Source organism: Dendrobates tinctorius, unplaced genomic scaffold (assembly GCF_039654945.1).
Source record: "Dendrobates tinctorius isolate UK_male_01 unplaced genomic scaffold, ASM3965494v1 ptg000039l, whole genome shotgun sequence".
Classification (NCBI taxonomy): domain Eukaryota; kingdom Metazoa; phylum Chordata; class Amphibia; order Anura; family Dendrobatidae; genus Dendrobates; species Dendrobates tinctorius.
This window is the reverse complement of record NW_027361707.1, coordinates 17,163,030-17,184,094: the sequence shown is the minus strand read 5'-3', so window position 1 is coordinate 17,184,094 and position 21,065 is coordinate 17,163,030. Positions and strand designations below refer to the sequence as shown.

General features: G+C 44.1%; 1 protein-coding gene across 2 annotated transcripts in view; it reads left to right on the top strand.

The window, feature by feature from the left end:
* CRMP1 (collapsin response mediator protein 1) overlaps positions 1 to 21,065 on the top strand; it is a 111,820-nt gene that overhangs the window by 39,162 nt on the left and 51,593 nt on the right. For both annotated transcript variants that reach the window (XM_073574502.1, XM_073574503.1), the window contains exons 2-3: positions 11,163 to 11,251; positions 14,068 to 14,252. In XM_073574502.1, the coding sequence (XP_073430603.1) occupies positions 11,163 to 11,251; positions 14,068 to 14,252 (274 nt within the window). The remainder of the gene's footprint in view (positions 1 to 11,162; positions 11,252 to 14,067; positions 14,253 to 21,065) is intronic.

The following is a 21,065-nucleotide window of genomic DNA, read 5'->3' as shown; positions in this document are numbered from 1 at the left end:
CACAGTGACCGAATAATACCGCATACAAGGGTGAAATACAGTCAGACCATGAGCAGACCACATATTACTACCACATAGTGACCAAATAATAACATATACAAGGGAGAAATACAGCCACACCATGACCAGACCACATTTTACCACCACATTGTGACCAAATACTGCAATACTGATCATGAATAAAAATTACAATACTAGCAAAGCTGTTATTACCCTCAGCGACATTATACACAGGAGTTTATGGTGTACTGTATAGTGTCTGTGTACAGGTAATATAGTTATCATCACCAGTGACATCATGCACAGGAACTCTGAATATGGTGTCAGTGTACAGGTAATACAGGGATCACCAGTGACTTTATACACAGGAATTCTGTATATAGTGTCAGTGTACAGGTAATACAAGGATAAACAGTGAGATTATACACAGGAGTTCTGTATATAGTGTAAAGTGTGTGTACATGTGATACAGTGTTATGGATGAGTCACCGAAGGAGGAAAAAACAAAAATAATAGCTAAGTCCAGAAAACCAGAGAAGTTGGAAGCTATCGGATTGCAGACCCCTGAACCTATCCACAACAACTAGCAATAGCCGTGGGGGGTTCCTACGGTGCCCTAGACCCCTCGATCACAGCCGGAGAACTAAATTAGCCTAAAGACAGAAAGGGGAAATCTAAACTGCCCCAGAGCAGACCCCAAAGCAATAGGCAGCCCCCAACATATAATGACTGTGAAGCAAGATGAAAAAACACTAACACAGATAGAAAGATAGGTTGAGCAAATGACGGGGCCCAAGCTAACTAAATAGGACAAGATAGAAAAGCTGCTGTCTGCAATCCGCAAAAACCCTATCCAAAAATGAACCAACAGACGGATAGGAAAAACAGGCCCTGAAGTCGCTAGGCTTCAAAAAGACTATATCAGCACTCAGCTTTATTTATTTTTGCATCCATGTCTGAGCCTGCATTGCCCTTTATCTGTGTTAGCTGGTCAGGCAGTGTGTGGAGGTCAAACCTGAGATGTCTGTGTTCAGACCTGGTTGGCCTTCATCTGCACCTGCTCCATCTGGCTGCACGGGAGTGATGCAGATATGCTTCAGGTATGGATTGCATTTGATATGGTCTTGCTTTAAAAACATTTAGGAGGCCGCAATGGCACAGAGAATAAATAAAAATGTAGAGTAGGACCCCCCATATGAGATTGCCTTGGTGTGGCGGGGTGGCTCAATATATTGATCAATATTTTGCTAAATGTCTCATTTTGAATGCAGTAAGATATGTGCATATGCACCTCATGTTATGCGTTCTGACCACTGGCAGTGCTGGCTCTTCTCTCTTTTTATTGCAAATTGGTTTTGTGGCTGACCACCACTGTTGCCGTGCACGCTGGGTCATGTTCGCTATCTTTTCTGTGTTTATTGTGATTGATCTAGGCTGCTGTGCACACTCACGGCAGCCCCGCCCTGCCCCAGGCTTTATTTATTTTTGCATCCATGTCTGAGCCTGCATTGCCCTTCATCTGTGTTAGCTGGTCAGGCAGTGTGTGGAGGTCAAACCTGAGATGTCTGTGTTCAGACCTGGTTGGCCTTCATCTGCACCTGCTCCATCTGGCTGCACGGGAGTGATGCAGATATGCTTCAGGTATGGATTGCATTTGATATGGTCTTGCTTTTAAAACATTTAGGAGGCCGCAATGGCACAGTGATATAAATAAAAATGTAGAGTAGGACCCCCCATATGAGATTGCCTTGGTGTGGCGGGGTGGCTCAATATATTGATCAATATTTTGCTAAATGTCTCATTTTGAATGCAGTAAGATATGTGCATATGCACCTCATGTTATGCGTTCTGACCACTGGCAGTGCTGGCTCTTCTCTCTTTTTATATCAGCACTCAGGTATATTCTGAAGACAGCCAGAGATCAACAGATCAGAGACAAAAATGGAATTCAGCTCACCCCCGGCCGGGGATGGCTGAACTCCAAAAAACAAGGCAAACAAAACCAGAACTAAAGTGTACAAAAGGCAGAGCAAAACTTAGCTTTGAGAAGCAGAAATCAGACTGGTCTCCAAGAATCCAGCAGGAAAATTACCGGCAAGGCGGCAGGGCGTCGGCTGCCTTATATCCAGTCATCAGTTCCTGTGACCCAGTCATCATCTACCTGCTCAGCTGTTTGGTAATCAGCCTCACTATCTTCCTTCGCCAGAAGAGGGAGTTCATCAAACCTCACTGGTGAAGGGAAAAATGAACTCACAACAGTACCTCCCCCTTGAGGAGGGGTCACCGAACCCTCATCCATGCCACCAGGGCGATCAGGGTGAGCCCGATGAAAGGCACGCACCAATCTTTCGGCATGAATATCAGAGGCAGAGACCCAGGAATTATCCTCCTGACCATAACCCTTCCACTTAACCAAATACTGGAGTCTCCGTCTAGCCAGACGGGAATCCAGTATCTTCTCTACCTCATACTCCATGTTACCTTCAACCAATACAGGGTCAGGAGGTGCCACCCCAGGAACTACTGGCTCAACAAACCTCTTCAACAAGGACTTATGGAACACATTATGAATCTTAAACGTGACAGGAAGAGCCAACCGAAAAGAGACCGGATTAATAATCTCCAAAATCTTGTAAGGTCCAATAAATCTAGGCTTCTTAAACTTAGGAGAAGCCACCTTCATAGAGATATTTTTTGATGACAACCAAACCATATCACCCACCTTAAACTGGGGACCAATGGTCCTATGCCGGTTGGAAAACCGCTGGGCCTTTTCCTGGGAGAGAGACAACTTATCCACCACTTGGTCCCAGATCTGGTGCATTCTCTCCACCACAGTGTCAACACCTGGGCAGGCAGAAGGCTCCACCTGCCCTGAAGAAAATCGAGGATGAAACCCAAAGTTACAAAAAAAGGTGACATCAAAGTGGCAGAACTAGCTCTATTATTTAAAGCAAATTCGGCCAGGGCAAAAATGAAACCCAATCATCCTGATCAGCCGAAATAAAACATCTCAAATACGACTCCAAAGTCTGGTTTGTTCTCTCCGTCTGCCCGTTGGTCTGAGGGTGAAACGCAGAGGAGAAGGACAACTGAATTCCTAGCTTGGAACAGAAAGTCCTCCAAAATCTATACACAAACTGAACTCCTCTGTCAGACACAATGTTCTCAGGAATCCCGTGCAAGCGAACTACCTGTTGCAAAAACAAGGGCACCAACTCAGAGGAAGATGGCAACTTAGGGAGTGGTACAAGATGGACCATCTTAGAGAATCTATCACAAATCACCCAAATAACGGTCATTCTCTGAGAGACAGGCATATCAGAGATAAAATCCATTGAAATATGGATCCATGGCCTCTTGGGCACCGGCAAAGGCTTCAACAACCCACTAGAGCGAGAACAAGGTTTAGACCGGGAGCAAGTCCCACAGGACTGCACAAAATTCCTGACATCACGAGACAAGGCGGGCCACCAAAAAGACCGACTCACCAGATCTCTAGTACCAAAAATACCTGGATGACCAGCCAATGCAGAGCAATGAACTTCAGACATCACTCTCTTCCTCCACTGGTCAGGAACATACAACTTTCCACTGGGACAACGCTCAGGTTTGTCCTCCTGAAACTCTTCCAGAGCACGTCTCAAATCGGACGACATGGCAGAAAGAACTACCCCCTCACCTAAGATGGTAGCAGGCTTGGTCACAACAGGAGAATCAGCAAAGAAACTCCTAGAGAGGGCGTCTGCCTTGACATTCTTAGTGCCAGGAAGAAAAGAGACCACAAAATCAAAACGTGTGAAAAACAAGGCCCACCTAGCCTGTCTAGGATTCAAGCGTTTGGCCGACTCCAGGTAAATCAAATTCTTGTGGTCAGTAAGGACCACGACCTGGTGTTTAGCTCCCTCCAACCAATGTCTCCACTCCTCAAATGCCCATTTCATGGCCAACAGTTCCCGATTCCCCACATCATAGTTACGTTCGGATGGGGAGAACTTTCGGGAAAAGAAAGCACAGGGATTCATTTTAGATGTTACAGGATCTTTTTGGGACAAAACAGCTCCTGCACCAATCCCAGAGGCGTCCACCTCTACCTGAAACGGGAGTGAGACATCAGGTTGCCGCAGAACCGGAGCAGAAGTGAATCTTCGCTTCTGCCCCTGAAAGGAAGAAACAGCCTCCGGAGACCAATTCAGCACATCAGCACCCTTCTTAGTCAAATCAGTCAATGGCTTGGCAATACTAGAAAAATTAGCTATAAATTTCCGATAAAAATTAGCGAAACCCAAAAACTTCTGGAGGGCCTTCAAAGAAGTGGGCAGAACCCAATCATAAATAGCCTGTACCTTGGCCGGGTCCATTTCAATAGTTGACGGAGACAAAATGAATCCCAAAAATGAAATCCTCTGTACCCCAAAAAGGCATTTCGATCCCTTGACATACAGGGAATTCTCCCTCAAAATCCGGAACACAGTCCGAACATGTTCCACATGAGAGTCCCAATCCTTGGAAAAGATCAAAATATCATCCAGATAGATAATCAAAAATTTATCCACAAAGTCTCGGAAAATATCGTTCATGAAGGATTGGAAGACAGAAGGGGCATTAGTGAGCCCAAAAGGCATCACCAGGTACTCAAAATGTCCCTCCGGAGTATTAAACGCCGTCTTCCATTCATCCCCATGCTTAATGCGAATAAGATTATACGCCCCCCTGAGGTCAAGCTTGGTAAACCAGCAAGCACCTTTAACTCTGGAGAATAGATCAGAAATCAGGGGTAACGGATACTGATATTTAACAGTAATTTTGTTAAGGGCACGATAGTCAATACAAGGCCTTAATGAACCATCTTTTTTAGCCACAAAAAAAAAAAGCACCTAAGGGTGAAGAGGATGGTCTAATATGACCCTTCTCCAACGACTCCTTAATATAGGATCGCATAGCCTCGTGCTCAGGTACAGATAAATTGAAAAGCCGACCCTTGGGAAATTTACACCCCGGGCTCAGCTCAATTGCACAGTCATAACTCCTATGAGGAGGCAAAGACGCAGACTCATTCTCACTAAATACATCATAAAAGTCAGCCAAATAGTCAGGAACATCATGCGACTGGGGTGAGGTGGAGAAAACAGGAGCATCACTAAGGGCACAACGACAACCCCAACTCACCAAAGACACAGATTTCCAATCCAAAACTGGATTATGGATTTGCAACCAGGGAAACCCCAGAAAGATAGTATCATGCAAATTATGCAACACCAAAAATCTGCAATTTTCTTGATGGTCTGGGGCGTCCCGCATTACCACCTGGGTCCAAAACTGAGGCAAAGGAGTCGCATCAATACCCCTCAAAGGGATAGGCGTCCGCAAAGGCGTCATAGGAAATCCACAACGTTTAGCAAAATCCAAGTCCATCAGGTTCAGAGCTGCTCCCGAATCCACAAAAGCCTTGGCGGAAAATGTGGACAGGGAGCAGATCAGAGTAATTGCCAGAAGAAACTTAGGTTGAACACCACCCACAGAAAACGTGTGAGCACAACGTTTCTCTCGTTTAGGGCAGACAGAAATAATATGCGAGGCATCTCCACAAAAAAAACACAGCTTATTATGCCTTCTGAACTCCTGACGTTGCGCCCTGGACAAAACTCTATCACATTGCATAGGTTCAGACATTTGTTCAACAGGTGGCAACACCTCTCGTGCGGTCTTGCGTTCACGCAAACGCCGATCAACCTGAATGGCTAATGACATAGAATCGTCAAGACCAGAGGGAACAGGAAATCCCACCATAGTATCTTTTACGGTTTCTGACAAACCTTTCCGAAAGAGAGCTGCCAAGGCATCATCATTCCAGGTAGTAAGGACCGCCCACTTTCGGAATTTTTGACAGTACAACTCTGCAGAATCCCGACCCTGGCTCAATGCCAACAGGGCCTTTTCAGCCTGATCAATAGCATTAGGTTCATCATACAACAACCCCAAGGTTTGAAAAAATGCATCCACATTATTTAGAATAGGATCATCAGGTTTCAAAGAAAACGCCCAATCCTGGGGATCGCCGCGCAGCAAAGAAATGACAATTTTAACCCGCTGCGCGGAGCTCCCCGACGAGTTAGGCTTCAAGGCAAAAAATAATTTACAATTATTCTTGAAATTCAAAAATTTAGACCGATCCCCAAAAAACACATCAGGAGTGGGGATCTTTGGTTCAGCAGCATGTGAATGAGTAAGATAGGCGGAAATTCCCCGCACTTCCGCAGCGAGCTGCTCCACACAATCAGACAATTGCTTTATCTCCATTGAGAGAAAAAAAAATTCCCCTACGGCCTCAGAGATATAGAGGAAAAAATATACACAAAGAAATTCTGACACCTTTTTTTTTTTTTTTTTTTTACAATTCTTTCCTGCTATTGAGTACCCTAGGATCTGCGGTATGGCCGGTGATTCTGTTATGGATGAGTCACCGAAGGAGGAAAAAACAAAAATAATAGCTAAGTCCAGAAAACCAGAGAAGTTGGAAGCTATCAGATTGCAGACCCCTGAACCTATCCACAACAACTAGCAGTAGCCGTGGGGGGTTCCTACGGTGCCCTAGACCCCTCGATCACAGCCGGAGAACTAAATTAGCCTAAAGACAGAAAGGGGAAATCTAAACTGCCCCAGAGCAGACCCCAAAGCAATGGGCAGCCCCCAACATATAATGACTGTGAAGGAAGATGAAAAAACACTAACACAGATAGAAAGATAGTTTGAGCAACTGATGGGGCCCAAGCTAACTAAATAGGACAGGATAGAAAAGCTGCTGTCTGCAATCCGCAAAAACCCTATCCAAAAATGAACCAACAGACTGATAGGAAAAACATGCCCTGAGGTCGCTAGGCTTCAAAAAGACTATATTAGCACTCAGGTATATTCTGAAGACAGAGCCAGAGATCAACAGATCAGAGACAAAAATGGAATTCAGCTCACCCCTGGCCGGGGATGGCTGAACTCCAAAAAACAAGGCAAACAAAACCAGAACTAAAGTGTACAAAAGGCAGAGCAAAACTTAGCTTTGAAAAGCAGAAATCAGACTGGTCTCCAAGAATCCAGCAGGAAAATCACCAGCAAGGCAGCAGGGCGTCGGCTGCCTTATATCCAGTCATCAGTTCCTGTGACCCAGTCATCATCTACCTGCTCAGCTGTTTGGTAATCAGCCTCACTACCTTCCTTCGCCAGAAGAGGGAGTTCATCAGACCTCACTGGTGAAGGGAAAAATGAACTCACAACAATAAAGTATCTCACCAGTGATGTCCCTAGGTGAAGTCCTACATCTTCTGTTTTCTTCTTCATCCAGCACAGAGCGCTATCACTTCTTCCTGCTAGGAGTTGTCTCTGCAGGAAATAACTAGCAGATGCCGGTGACTGACATGAGTGTGCCTGTTGCAGGGGAGGTCATGACAGTGACATCATGCCCCAACAACGTCACTGTCATGCGCAGCCTGCAACAGACGCACTCACGTCAGCTGTCTGCCTCTGCTAGGTCAGCGGCCTATTGTGACGGTGACAGGGCAATACATTTCAACTGAATGTGCGTCCGAGGATGTACATTCAGTTGACACGAACGGGGTCCCTGTCTGCATCCTGATTGTGGGCCCGCCCATTCTCCATTGTCCCAGTGGGCCTGTCTAGAGGGTGAAATTGTTACCTTTTCGTTGCAAACTATTTCAGTGAGGTTGGATAGAGAGCGTCTGTGAACAGCAGTGTTCAAGTCTTGACAAAGTTTAGAGGAGACTTAATAGCTGTCTACAAATATCTCAAGGGCTGTCACGTTGTAGAAGGATCATCTTTATACTCATTTGCACAAGGAAAGACTAGAAGTATTGGATTGAAATTGAATGGGAGGATGCACAGATTAGATATTAGACAAAACTTTTTGACAGAGTGATCAATGAGTGGAACAGGCTACCACGAGAGGTGGTGGGTTCTCCTTCAATGGAAGTCTTCAAACAGAGGCAGGACAGATATCTGTCTTGAATGATTTAGTGAATCCTGCTTTGAGCAGGGGGTTGGACCAGATGACCCAGGGGGTGCCTTCCAACTCTACCATTCTATGATTCTATATGTTTAGAGTCTTTCTCCTGCAGGAAGATGAACATACCCTCAGTCTCAAGTCTTTTGCAGCCTCTTTCGGGTTTTCCGCCAGGATTGCCCTGTATTTAGCTCCATACATGTTCCCATAAACTCTGACCAGCAACCTTGCCCCTGCTGAATAAATCTTTCCCATATGATGAAACTGCGACCAACATGTTTGATGGTGGGGGTGGTGTTATGAGGGTGACATGCAGGATTAGTTTTCCGCCACACATAGCTTTTTACATATAGTACAAAATGTTCCACTTTGGTTTCATGTAACCATTGCACATTCCTGTACGTTGTAACTGTGTCCCCTACATGGCTTCTTGCAAACTGTAACCTGGATTTTTTATTCTATGCTTTCAAAAATGGCTTTCTTGTTGCCAGTCTTCCATAAAAAAAAAAAAAAAACAGATTTGTGAAGTATGCCACTGAGGGTTGGCTCACACTTGCATATCAATAATTGGGCCCATTCTCATCCAGGAGGGTCGGAAGATTCTTTTCTCACTTATTATCTATGTGCTGTCCGTATGCAATGTTTTTTTTTGTTTTTTTTATTTAGCAATTAATCATTTACAGGACCGTTTACAGTTTCTTATGCTACAGAATTATAATATATCTGTAAAAATCGGATGCTATATTGATGGTCTGTATGGCATGTAATTTTTTTCTTGCACTGTCAGTTTTCGGAGTCAAATCGCAGCATTCTGTAATATTTTTTTTTGTCATGCCGAATACAGCTGAGAAAACAATCCTCAGATCTACATTGCCTCATTGAATAACATTGGTCCAAGTGCAATCCAATTCGTTTATCTCATTGCACTCGTCTGATTTATACTCAAGTGTGAGTGAGCCCTCATAGTTGTCCTGTGAACAGATTCTGTCACTTGAGCTATTGATCTCTCCAACTCCTCCAGAGAGACCATGGACCTCTTGGCTGCCTCTCTAATTAGTGGTTTTCTTGCTTGGGATGTCAGTTTAGGAGGAGGGTCATGTCTTGGTAGGTTTGCAGTTGTGCCATACTCCTATGAAACTGAATGGGAAGAGACACAGATTAGATATTAGAAAAAACTTTTTGACAGAGTGATCAATAAATGGAACAGGCTGCCACGAGAGGTGGTGAGTTCTCCTTCAATAGAAGTCTTCAAACTGAGGCTGGACAGACATCTGTCTGGGATGATTTAGCGAATCCTGCTTTGAGCAGGGGGCTGGACAGGATGACCCTGGAGGTCCCTTCCAACTCTACCATTCTATGATTCTATTTTTGGATGATGTATTGAACAGTACTCCATGAGATGTTCAAAGCTCGGGCTATTTTTGTATAACCTAACCCTGCTTTTCTCCTCCACAGCTTTATCCCTGAACTGTTTGATCCCTAATTTTCTCAAATAAACCTGAGGCCTTCACAGAACAAGTTATACTGAGAATAAATTACACCTTGGTGCACTCAATTTACCCTTGTATTCATCCTTAGACCTTTTACAGAGTTGTTGCTTTGCTCCAGGGTGGTCTCCAGGATAGTCCAAGTACTATAGGAAGCAGCTGGAAAGGGAGGACAATGGTTAGAGCTGAAGGTTGATTGGCAGTGCTACCAGGGAACAGATGAGAGATGAAGTCAAATCTTAGCCAACCCTTGTCGCAGAATTACACTTTATGGTCTGTTTTTTTTCTTTCAGGATCATATAAGTCATATAAGTATTTATCATTAAATATGTTTATATATATATATATATATATATATATATATATATATATATATATACACTCACTGGCCACTTTATTAGGTACACCTGTCCAACTGTGTGTTAAGACTTAATTTCTAATCAGCCAATCACATGGCGGCAACTCAGTGCATTTAGGCAGGTAGACATGGTCAAGACAATCTCCTGCAGTTCAAACCGAGCATCAGTATGGGGAAGAAAGGTGATTTGAGTGCCTTTGAACGTGGCATGATTGTTGGTGCCAGAAGGGCTGGTCTGAGTATTTCAGAAACTGCTGATCTACTGGGATTTTCACGCACAACCATCTCTAGGGTTTACAGAGAATGGTCCGAAAAAGAAAAAAAATCCAGTGAGCGGCAGTTCTGTGGCCGGAAATGCCTTGTTGATGCCAGAGGTCAGAGGAGAATGGGCAGACTGGTTCGAGCTGATAGAAAGGCAACAGTGACTCAAATTGCCACCCGTTACAACCAAGGTAGGCAGAAGAGCATCTCTGAACGCACAGTGCGTCGAACTTTGAGGCAGATGGGCTACAGCAGCAGAAGACCACACTGGGTACCACTCCTCTCAGCTAAGAACAGGAAACTGAGGCTACAATTTGCACAAGCTCATCGAAATTGGACAGTAGAAGATTGGAAAAACGTTGCCTGGTCTGATGAGTCTCGATTTCTGCTGCGACATTCGGATGGTAGGGTCAGAATTTGGCGTAAACAACATGAAAGCATGGATCCATCCTGCCTTGTATCAACGGTTCAGGCTGGTGGTGGTGGTGTCATGGTGTGGGGAATTTTTTCTTGGCACTCTTTGGGCCCCTTGGTACCAATTGAGCATCGTTGCAACGCCACAGCCTACCTGAGTATTGTTGCTGACCATGTCCATCCCTTTATGACCACAATGTACCCAACATCTGATGGCTACTTTCAGCAGGATAATGCGCCATGTCATAAAGCTCGAATCATCTCAGATTGGTTTCTTGAACATGACAATGAGTTCACTGTACTCAAATGGCCTCCTCAGTCACCAGATCTCAATCCAATAGAGCATCTTTGGGATGTGGTGGAACGGGAGATTCGCATCAGGGATGTGCAGCCGACAAATCTGCGCCAACTGTGTGATGCCATCATGTCAATATGGTCCAAAATCTCTGAGGAATGCTTCCAGCACCTTGTTGAATCTCTGCCACGAAGAATTGAGGCAGTTCTGAAGGCAAAAGGGGGTCCAACCCGTTACTAGCATGGTGTACCTAATAAAGTGGCCAGTGAGTGTATATATCTATATCTATCACATGAGAATCCATTTAATATGAATCTCGTTCTTCCTTTATTCCAGAGTGACCGACTCCTCATCAAAGGAGGGAGAATCATTAATGATGACCAATCCTTCTACGCCGATATTTACCTAGAAGATGGCCTTATCAAGTAAGTGTTACCGTAACGTCATGTCTACAAAATTTTTCCACGGTTCACCTTTTGTAAGGTTAGAAAATGACAGCAATTCTTCATAGGCTGAGTCTGTCCATTCACAAGTTGAAGAGATTCAGGCAATAGGGAAGAAAATAAGAAAATTAAAGGGGATGTCCAGGATTAGGATAACATGGCTGCTGTCTTCCTAAATCGGTTCTACATCTGTCAATGGGTTGTATCTGTCATTACAGCTGAGCCTCATTTACGTTGCAGTACCACTAACAACCAGGGATAGGTGTGGCACTGTTTTTGAAGAAAAGAAACCATATTTTCAAGAAGGAAAACATTGGGGAGGGCAGCCATTGCTATTCTTTATTTGGAAAGTAATTTGGCTTGTAAGGCTGCGTTCACACGTCACTTTTTTTTTGCGTTTTCGCAGTGTTTTTTAACGCGTGATTTTGCCGCGAAGACGCAAAAAAACAGCATCCCATGCAATCCTATTGGATTCCACAATGCTGTGCTAATGCTGTGGATTTTCCTGCGGCGGAATCGCATCGCGGAAAAATACACAACATGCTCATTATTTTGCGGAATCGCGGCGATCCCGCACCCATAGGATTGCATTGTTCCGCTTACTTCCCGCATGTGGCTGTGCCCATCATGCGAAAAGTAAGCAGAACATTTGCGGATTGTACCCACGGTCCGGATGAGAGGACTGTCCTCCGGGTTGTGGGTACCATATCCCTGTAAAAAATAGAATAAAAAATGGTGTTATATTCACCTTCCGGCGTCCCACGCAGCCTTCCCGGGCCTCAGCGATGCTCCCATTCCCAGTAATGCCTTTCGTGACCTTTGATGACGTCGCGGTCTCGCGATAATGTAGCGGTCCCTATTCCTTGTGAGACCGCTACATTATCGTGAGACCTCGACGTCATCAAAGGTCTCGCAAGGCATTGCTGGGAACGGAAGCATCGCTGAGGCCCGGGAAGGCTGCGCGGGACACCGGAAGGTGAATATAACACCATTTTTTTAAAATTATTTTTAACATTATATCTTTTACTATTGATGCTGCATAGGCAGCCTCAATAGTAAAAAGTTGGTCACACTAGTCAAACACTATGTTTGACGTGTGTGACCAACCTGTCAATCAGCTCTCCAAGCGATGATACAGATCGCTTGGAGAATGCTAGCATTCTGCAAGCTAATTACGCTTGCAAATCGCTAGTTTTTCCATGGAAAAATCACGGGAATTTAAGATGCGATTTTCCCGCGGAATTGAATTCCGGAATATTTTGCTGTAACTTCCGCGAAAGTTCCGTTACATGTGCACATAGCCTAAAGGTGAGAAATTTAGTTAATGTGAGTGTATGAATCAAACTTTGCAATTCTCCAGTAATCATATCTGATCACAGCTAATCACTGGTCATGGCTGATTACAGCTGTTCTCTGATCACTGCTGGTGAACACGGCTAATCACTTATAATGGCGAATCACTGGTCTTGACTGCTCTCTGATCATAGCTGTTCTCTGGTCATGGCTGTTCTCTGATCATGGCTGTTCTCTGATCACTGCTGGTGATCACGGCTAATCACTGACCATGGCTATTCACTGACCATAGCTGTTCTCTGATCTCGGCTGATTACAGCTGTTCTCCGATCGCTGCTGATCACGACTGAGCTCTGATACCGGTTGTTCTCTGAAAAAATATAGCTGCACTCTGAAATACTAAGAAATTATGAAATTGGAATTACATTACTACCATAGCATGCCATAGAATTACTGCCACACTACATTGTGTACTTATGGAATATTGGAAAAATTGCAGCTGCAATGTTACTGTAGGAAATTACCGTAAAAAGAAGGTACTTGGCCCCTACAATGACCAATATATGTGAGCCCCACAGCTAACGTCAACGCGTCCTTTATTGTTGGGTCCCTGTCAATTTTTCTGTTTGTAGCAAACTTCTGTGACTTGCGCACTCCTACTCCCATCAGCCTTAGGTGTTTTTAATTATCTGGTTCCTTCCTGTCCCATATATTGTAGGCTTTTTAGTCCAAGAGAGTTGTCTTATCAGAACAGGGACCCAACAATGAAGGACGCCTTGACCTTTGCTGTTGGGCTCACATATATTGGCCAATCTATGTGCCAAGTACCTTTTTTACTGTAATTTTCATATGGCAATATTGTAACTAAAATTTTTCCAACATTCTATATGTATATAATATAGCGTTTATGTATTTTTCAATGGCAGTATTGCAATTCCAAGTTTCTAAATTTCTTAGTATTTCAGAGTGCAGCTATTTTTTTCTTTTAGTATTATAGTCTTGGCTGTCACATTTACACACTAGCTTGTATGTGCTGGTCCGTTTTTTTGCTGTTCCTACCAGTTGTTCTTTAATTACGGCTGATTACAACTGTTCTCTGGTCATGTCTATTCTCTGATCACTGCTGATCACAACTGATCTCTGAACCTGGTTCATCTCTGATCACGGCTGATCATGGCTAATCACTGGTGTTAACGATTCAATCACGGTTGATCACATCTCATCACTTTCTTCTATAAAGTAACAGAGTTCATCAGAGTCAGATTCGGATATTATCTTTCTCTTATTGCTTCTTATTCCTGGGGGACTAAAAAGCCAAGTTGTCTTTTAGACTGAAACAGCCACTGCCCCAAGTTCTCTTCATCTCAAAGAGGTTTTCTCAACTCATCTTTGTTTAGTGAAAACTTTTGCAATATTTTGATATATTTATGAATGAATTGCCATAGTTTTCATGTTAAGACCTCTGCTTCCGGTCAGTAAAGACACCTTGTATTTCTATCGTCTAGACAAATTGGAGAGAACTTGATCGTTCCTGGTGGAGTGAAGACCATTGAAGCCAATGGCCGGATGGTTATTCCTGGTGGCATCGATGTTAACACATACCTACAGAAACCTTACTTGGGTATGACGACACTTGATGATTTCTACCAAGGAACTAAAGCTGCAGTGGCAGGAGGGACCACCATGATCAGTAAGTAGATTAGGGTGGATTATTTTTTTATGGAAATCTCTTTTAATGTAATTCATAATCTTAATGTAGAAAGTTACAGCTTGAAAATTGTGAGAAACCAAAGTTTCCAGTGCACGTCCATGGTGAATAAAACTGTAGTATTCGTGCCTGAAACTCGCACGGTGTCAGACGGCTGCATCCATCAGCCACTTTTGTTTTTCCATCTCCTTACTTTTGTGTCAGAGTATCATAAATATATATATATATATATATATATATATTTTTTTTTTTTTTCTTTTGCAGTATGAATTTTATTTTCTAATGGCAAATGTTTGGTGTTTATTGAGATTTTTGTAATGATTTTTTTTATTTTATGATTTTTCTTCTTAAAAGGGGAAAATGGAAAAGCCGCCATTTCAGTCTTCAGGGTTTCATTTTTACGGCATTTTCAAAGTGATATAATCCATGTGTTAGCTTTATTATGAGGGCCTCTGATATTACTGCAATAACAAATTTACATTTTTTTGACACTTCTGCACTATATATATAAAAAACTTTTTTTACATATATATATATATATATATATAAGCTAAAAATGAATCATTGGTTGCCATCTGGGAGTGAAATTTTTATTTCTTGTGCCATTTTGGTATTCAGATTACGGTACTTTTTTGGATTACGGTACTTTTCCTTTTTTTTTGTAAAATGTTAGCATGATTTTCATGCTGTTTTTTGTTTGGGGTAAAATAACTGCATAGTTTGTTGTGTGATACTAAGAATGTGCTCCTTATTTTCTTCCAATGATAAGCATTTTAAATTGAAAAAAGTGATGGTCTTATTTAACATTTTGATATATACGGTACTGTATATACAGTTGTGCTCAAAAGTTTACATACCCAGGCAGAATTTTTGCTTTCTTGGCCTTTTTTCAGAGACTATGAATGATAACACCAAATCTTTTTCTCCACTCTAGGTTAGTGGTTGGGTGAAGCCGTTTATTGTCAAACTACTGTGTTTTCTCTTTTTAAATCATAATGACAACCCAAAACATCCAAATGACCCTGATCAAAATATATACATTTCTTAATACCGTGTATTGCCCTCACTAACATCAGTGACAGCTTGAAGTCTTCTGTGGTAGTTGTGGATGAGGTTCTTTATTGTCTCACATGGTAAAGCTGCCCACTCTTCTTAGCAAAAAGCCTCCAGTTCCTGTAAATTCCTGGGCTGTCTAGCCTGAACTGCGCGCTTGAGATCTCCCTAGAGTGGCTCAATGATATTGAGGTCAGGAGACTAAGATGGCCACTCCAGAACCTTCACTTTGTTCTACTGTATCTAATGACAGGTCGACTTGGCCTTTGATCTTTGTCCTGTTGTTGGAACTTCCAAGTACGTGCCATTCGCAGCTTCCAGGCTGATGAGTGGAAATTTGCCTCCACTATTTGCTGATAACGTCCTGCATTCATCTTTCCTTCAACTTTTACCAAGTTTCCTGTGCTTTTGTAGCTCACACATCCCCAAAACATCAGCGATTCACCACTGTGCTTTACAGTAGGAATGGTGTTCCTTTCATAATAGGACTTGTTGACCTCTCTCCAAATGTAATGTTTATGGTTGTGGCTAAAAAGTTCAATTTTGGTCTCAAATTACCTTGTTCCAGAAGTCTTGAGGCTTGTCTGTGCTGTTTTGCGTATTGTAGGTGAGATACTTTGTGGCGTTTGCACAGTAATGGCTTTCTTCTGGCAACTCGACCATGCAGCCCATTTTTCTTCAAGTGTCTCCTTATTGTGCATCTTGAAACAGCGACACCACTAGTTTTCAGATTGTCCAGTATTTTAGCTGATGTTATTTGTGTGGGGTTTTTTTTTGCATCCTGAACAATTTTCCTGGCAGTTGTGGACGAAATTTTTGTTGGTCTACCTGACCGTGGTTTTGTTTTTACAGAGCCCCTGATTTTCCATTTGTTAATCACAGTTTGAACGCCGCTGACTGGCATTATCAATTCCTAGGATATCTTTTTGTATCCCTTTTCTGTTTTATACAGTTCAACTACCTTTTCCTATAGATCCGTTGACAATTCTTTTGCTTTCACCATGACTCACAATCCAGAAAAATCAGTGGCTGGATGAAAGATGCAAAAGTCTGTCTGGATCCCAGAAAATCACTCAGCTTTTATGCACACACACTGATTGCAAGCTGTCATGGATCTGGACAGGAATTCCTTTCCCCGTCCTGGGCTCTACGGAGTTGACTTTGCTGGCCTCCTTTTGGTTTGGAGACAGCTATATTAACCCGCTCTCCTGTTTGGGTTTTGTCAGTGATAGGTCTGTCCTCGGCTGCGCAGCTGACCTTGCTATACTGGTGTATACAGCTTGTTCCCGTGTGCTTGTCCAGTGTGTGATCCGGCTTGTCCCTGTTTTGTGTCTGCTCTCTGATTCTGTACCTCTGCTGTTTCTTTAGTTCTGATCTCTGGCTTGTCCTCTGACTGCCCTCCTTGTCTGTGCCCTTGGTTACTGTGTTCCTGTCCGGTTTCTGACTTCAGCTTGTATTTGACTATTCTCCAGTCTGTGCCCTTGGATACTGTGCTGCCCTCTGGCTATTGAACCCGACTTGTCTGACCACTCTCTATCTCCCTTGCACGGAGCTTAGCTCCTTCTCCAGCCACTCTCCCGGTGATCACGTGTCTCAGGTCCTGTTTAGTGCAGAGTGCTCTCAGCAGCAGCCATACACTTCTATTAGTTATGGCTGTCTCCCCACTCACTTCCCCTAGTGTTCATTCCCTGGACACAATCTGTGTGTTTGTCACATTGGTCAGTGATACAGACAATACAAAACAGCAGAGGTACAGAATCAGAGCGCAGACACAAAACGAGGGACAAGCCGGATCATACACTGGACAAGAATACACGGGAACAAACTGTATACACAGGTATAGCAAGGTCAGCTGCGCAGCCGAGGACAGAACTATCACTGACAAAACCCCAACAGGAGAGCGGGTTAATATAGCCCTCTCCAAACCAAAAGAAGGCCAGTAAAGTTAACGCCGTAGAGCCCAGGACGGGGAAAGGAATTCCTGTCCAGAGCCATGACACAAAGCAAACAGGTCACAGGTGAGGATGCTACCTTTAGTAGCCATTCAAACCCATTTTTGTCAACTTCTGTGCATCTTATCAGGCCAAAATCACCAGGGAATGTGAACTTTTGAATAGGGTCATTTGGATGTTTTGGGTGTCATTATGATTTAAAAAGAGAAAACACAAGCAATAAATGGCTTCACCCACCCACTATCCATGAGTGGAGAAAACGTTTTTGTGTTATCATTCATATTCTCTGAAAAAAGGCCAAGAAAGAAAAAATTCTGACGTATGTAAACTTTTGAGCAGAAATATTATATATATATATATATATATGTATATACATTACTTACTTTACTTATTTTCCTTACTTTTTATTACCCCGCTACTTGGACAACTTCTTCTCAAACCCTCACTTGGCCACAATAAATTAATAAAGCCTAATATTTACATCCAGGTACCTTATAGATGACGTCGTCTCTGGAGTCATTCTCCTTTTCTTCTTCTTGTCCAGACCCCATGATGAGTTTTCGCATCCACAGCCGTCTCTGCAGACTTCCATCTTCTCCCCGTCTTCTGCAGCAAATCTCCACACGATGCCCTTAAAGATAGAAGCGTCATTATAATGTCCCTAAATAAAAATATCTGCAATATACTGTCGCCTCACACTATTCCCCTCCCTCCTCATACTGTCTCCTCTAACATCTCTCTGTTCATCATACTGTCTCCTCATATATTTACCATCTCACTCTCTATACTGTCTGCTCACACATACCCGACTCCCCATACTGTGTCTGCACACAACCCATCACCCTCACTCCCCATACTGTGTCCACTTACATTTTTCCCATCGCTACTCATACTGTGTCCACATGCATTTACCCGTTCGCACTCCATACTGTCTGCACCCATCCCCCCACTCACCATACTGTGTCTGCACCCATCCCGCAAACTGTTTCCTCATACATACCCTCATACATGCATTATCTTCATTGTGTCCTCAAATCTCCCCAAACACATTAAATCCCATCCCCACTCCAAATCCCCCCATCCCCCACACACATTAAGTACCCCCATCCCCACTCCAAATCCCCCCACACACATTAAATCTCCCATCCTCACTCCAAATCCCTCACACACATTAAATAACCCCCCATCCCCACTCCAAATTCCCCAACACATTAAGTATCCCCCATCCCTACTCCCAAATCCCCCCACACATTAAGTATCCCCCATCCCCAATCAATAACCCCCCATCCCTACTCCCAAATCCCCCCACATATTATGTACCCCCCACTCCAAATCCCCCCACACATTAACCCCCATCCCCACTCATTAACCCCCATCCCCACTCATTAACCCCCCACACATTAACCCCCATCCCCACTCATTAACCCCCATCTCCACTCATTAACCCCCCACACATTAACCCCCATCCTTACTCATTAACCCCCCACACATTAACCCCCATCCCCACTCATTAACCCCCCACACATTAACCCCCATCTCCACTCATTAACCCCTCCACTCATTAACCCCCATCCCCACTCATTAACCCCACACACATTAACCCCCATCTCCACTCATTAACCCCTCCACTCATTAACCCCCATCCCCACATTAACCCCCATGTCCACTCATTAACCCCCAAACATTAACCCCCATCTTCACTCATTAACCCCATCTCCACATTAACCCCCATCTCCACTCATTAACCCCCCACACACATTGACCCCATCTCCACTCATTAACCCCATCTCAACTCATTAACCCATCCACTCATTAACCCCCATCCCCACATTAACCCCATCTCCACTCATTAACCCCTCCACTCATTAACCCCCATCCCCACATTAACCCCCATGTCCACTCATTAACCCCTCCACTCATTAACCCCCATCCCCACATTAACCCCCATCTCCACTCTTTAACCCCCCACTCATTAACCCCTATCCCCACATTAATCCCCATCTCCATTCACTAACCCCCCTACACATTAACCCCCATCTCCACTCATTAACCCCCATCCCCACATTAACCCCCATCTCCACTCATTAACCCCCCCACTCATGAACACTCACCCATCTCCCATCTTCGGTGGTTCTTCAGCTCCACAGAGGAGCACACTCACCAGCGTTCGCTCTGGGCGCTGGGGAGTGACGTCAGCAGCGTGATCACATGACATGATCACGCTGCTGACGTCGCTCTGACCCGGCGGTCAGAGCTTCAATTGTAGTGGCGTCTGTATAGACGCCAGTACGATTGCTGCCTGGGAGCCGGCGCGACCTTCTCTGCTCCGGCTGTCAGCTTGACAGCCGTCACAGGAGCAGCCAACTCCCAGGCCGGGGGGCTGCAGAACGCAGCCGCCGGGGGGTGACACTGCGGACCGCTGCATTAGGCGGCCCGACTGCGCCCCCCTGCTGGCTGCGCCCGGGGCAATTGCCCCGGCTGCCTCCCCTGGATACGCCTCTGGATCAGCGCCGCCATCACGGTTCCCGCCTCCTGTCGAATTTAGTAGGTAGAGTAAGTCCGAGACCAGCTGCAGCCCGGACTTCCTCTTCATGTTCGATGTCCGAAGATGGAGACAGTGACACCAGCACTGATTGGGTGCCAGCATCACGTGTCACAACAACCTCACACAAGCTCCAGGAGAGCCAGTGCCGACACTGAGGGAACGACGCTGGCATGGGAGGCGAGTATAGACTTTATTATTTTATAGGGGCCAAACAATTTGATCAATAAGGGGTTGTCCTAGTAGTGGACAATCCCTTTAACGCAACTTGGGAACTTACCCATATACTTGCCTATAAATCTTATGTTTCCCAGAGTGTCATGCCTGGCAGCGTAAGGCGGCATTCATACATCCGTGACAAGCAGACTGTTTAATCTCCAGTGTCATCCTACTTGTATCTATGTTGCATGTAGTTTTTTTCCACTGAAGAAATCTTTTTGCTCCCAAGCCGATAAGTAGATACGTGTAAGGTGTCTCGAAATACGGAATCAAAACCAAAACCTTCCGATTGACATCTGTGTTTCACGGATCACCAAATACTCAGTGGCCCTCTGTGATCCGCAAACATGAATCTGCTCGGAGTCTTAGGCCTCGTTCACACATCCGTCATTTCTTGTAACATCCTTGGTTTTCACAGCACTCATACCTGTAAATAGTCTATGGGGCCATTCACATGACCGTGATTTTTCCCAGGCCGAGCAGTCTGCGAAAAATTGCCAAGACATGTCCAATATTAGTGTTAGATAAAAATTGTCATTGCAAATCTGTGGGGGTCTGATTTTCATGGACCATCAGAAAGGAGAAAGTGGAGAAACTTTTTTTTTTGTCCACGTACAAGGAAAACTGATGACACTTGGACCAAACTCTGATCAAAGTCTTATCAGGAAAATCTTTCCGTATTTCTCCTACGTGAGAAAAACAGACGTCTGAATGAGGCCTTATTGATTCATGTTTTTCATAGATTTGTACATAGATCCATTATGCTAATGGTCTCTTCAGAGAGGAAGAGGACGAGGATACTAGAGTTCTAGTTTTCTTCCTCTCTGAAGACACAATTTGTATATTTAATTTCCCAAGGGAGCATGTATGGTTTATAAGTCTCCTTGCTCTTAATTCCAGGCTTGGCTTGTCACCACTGCTACATTGCAGCATAATGCAAGTCGGTGGGGTTGTATGGTCACCTGCAAAGAACCCCAAGCTGGAAAAAGTCATACCTGGTTGAATGTTTGGCGACTTGCTTGTCGTGGC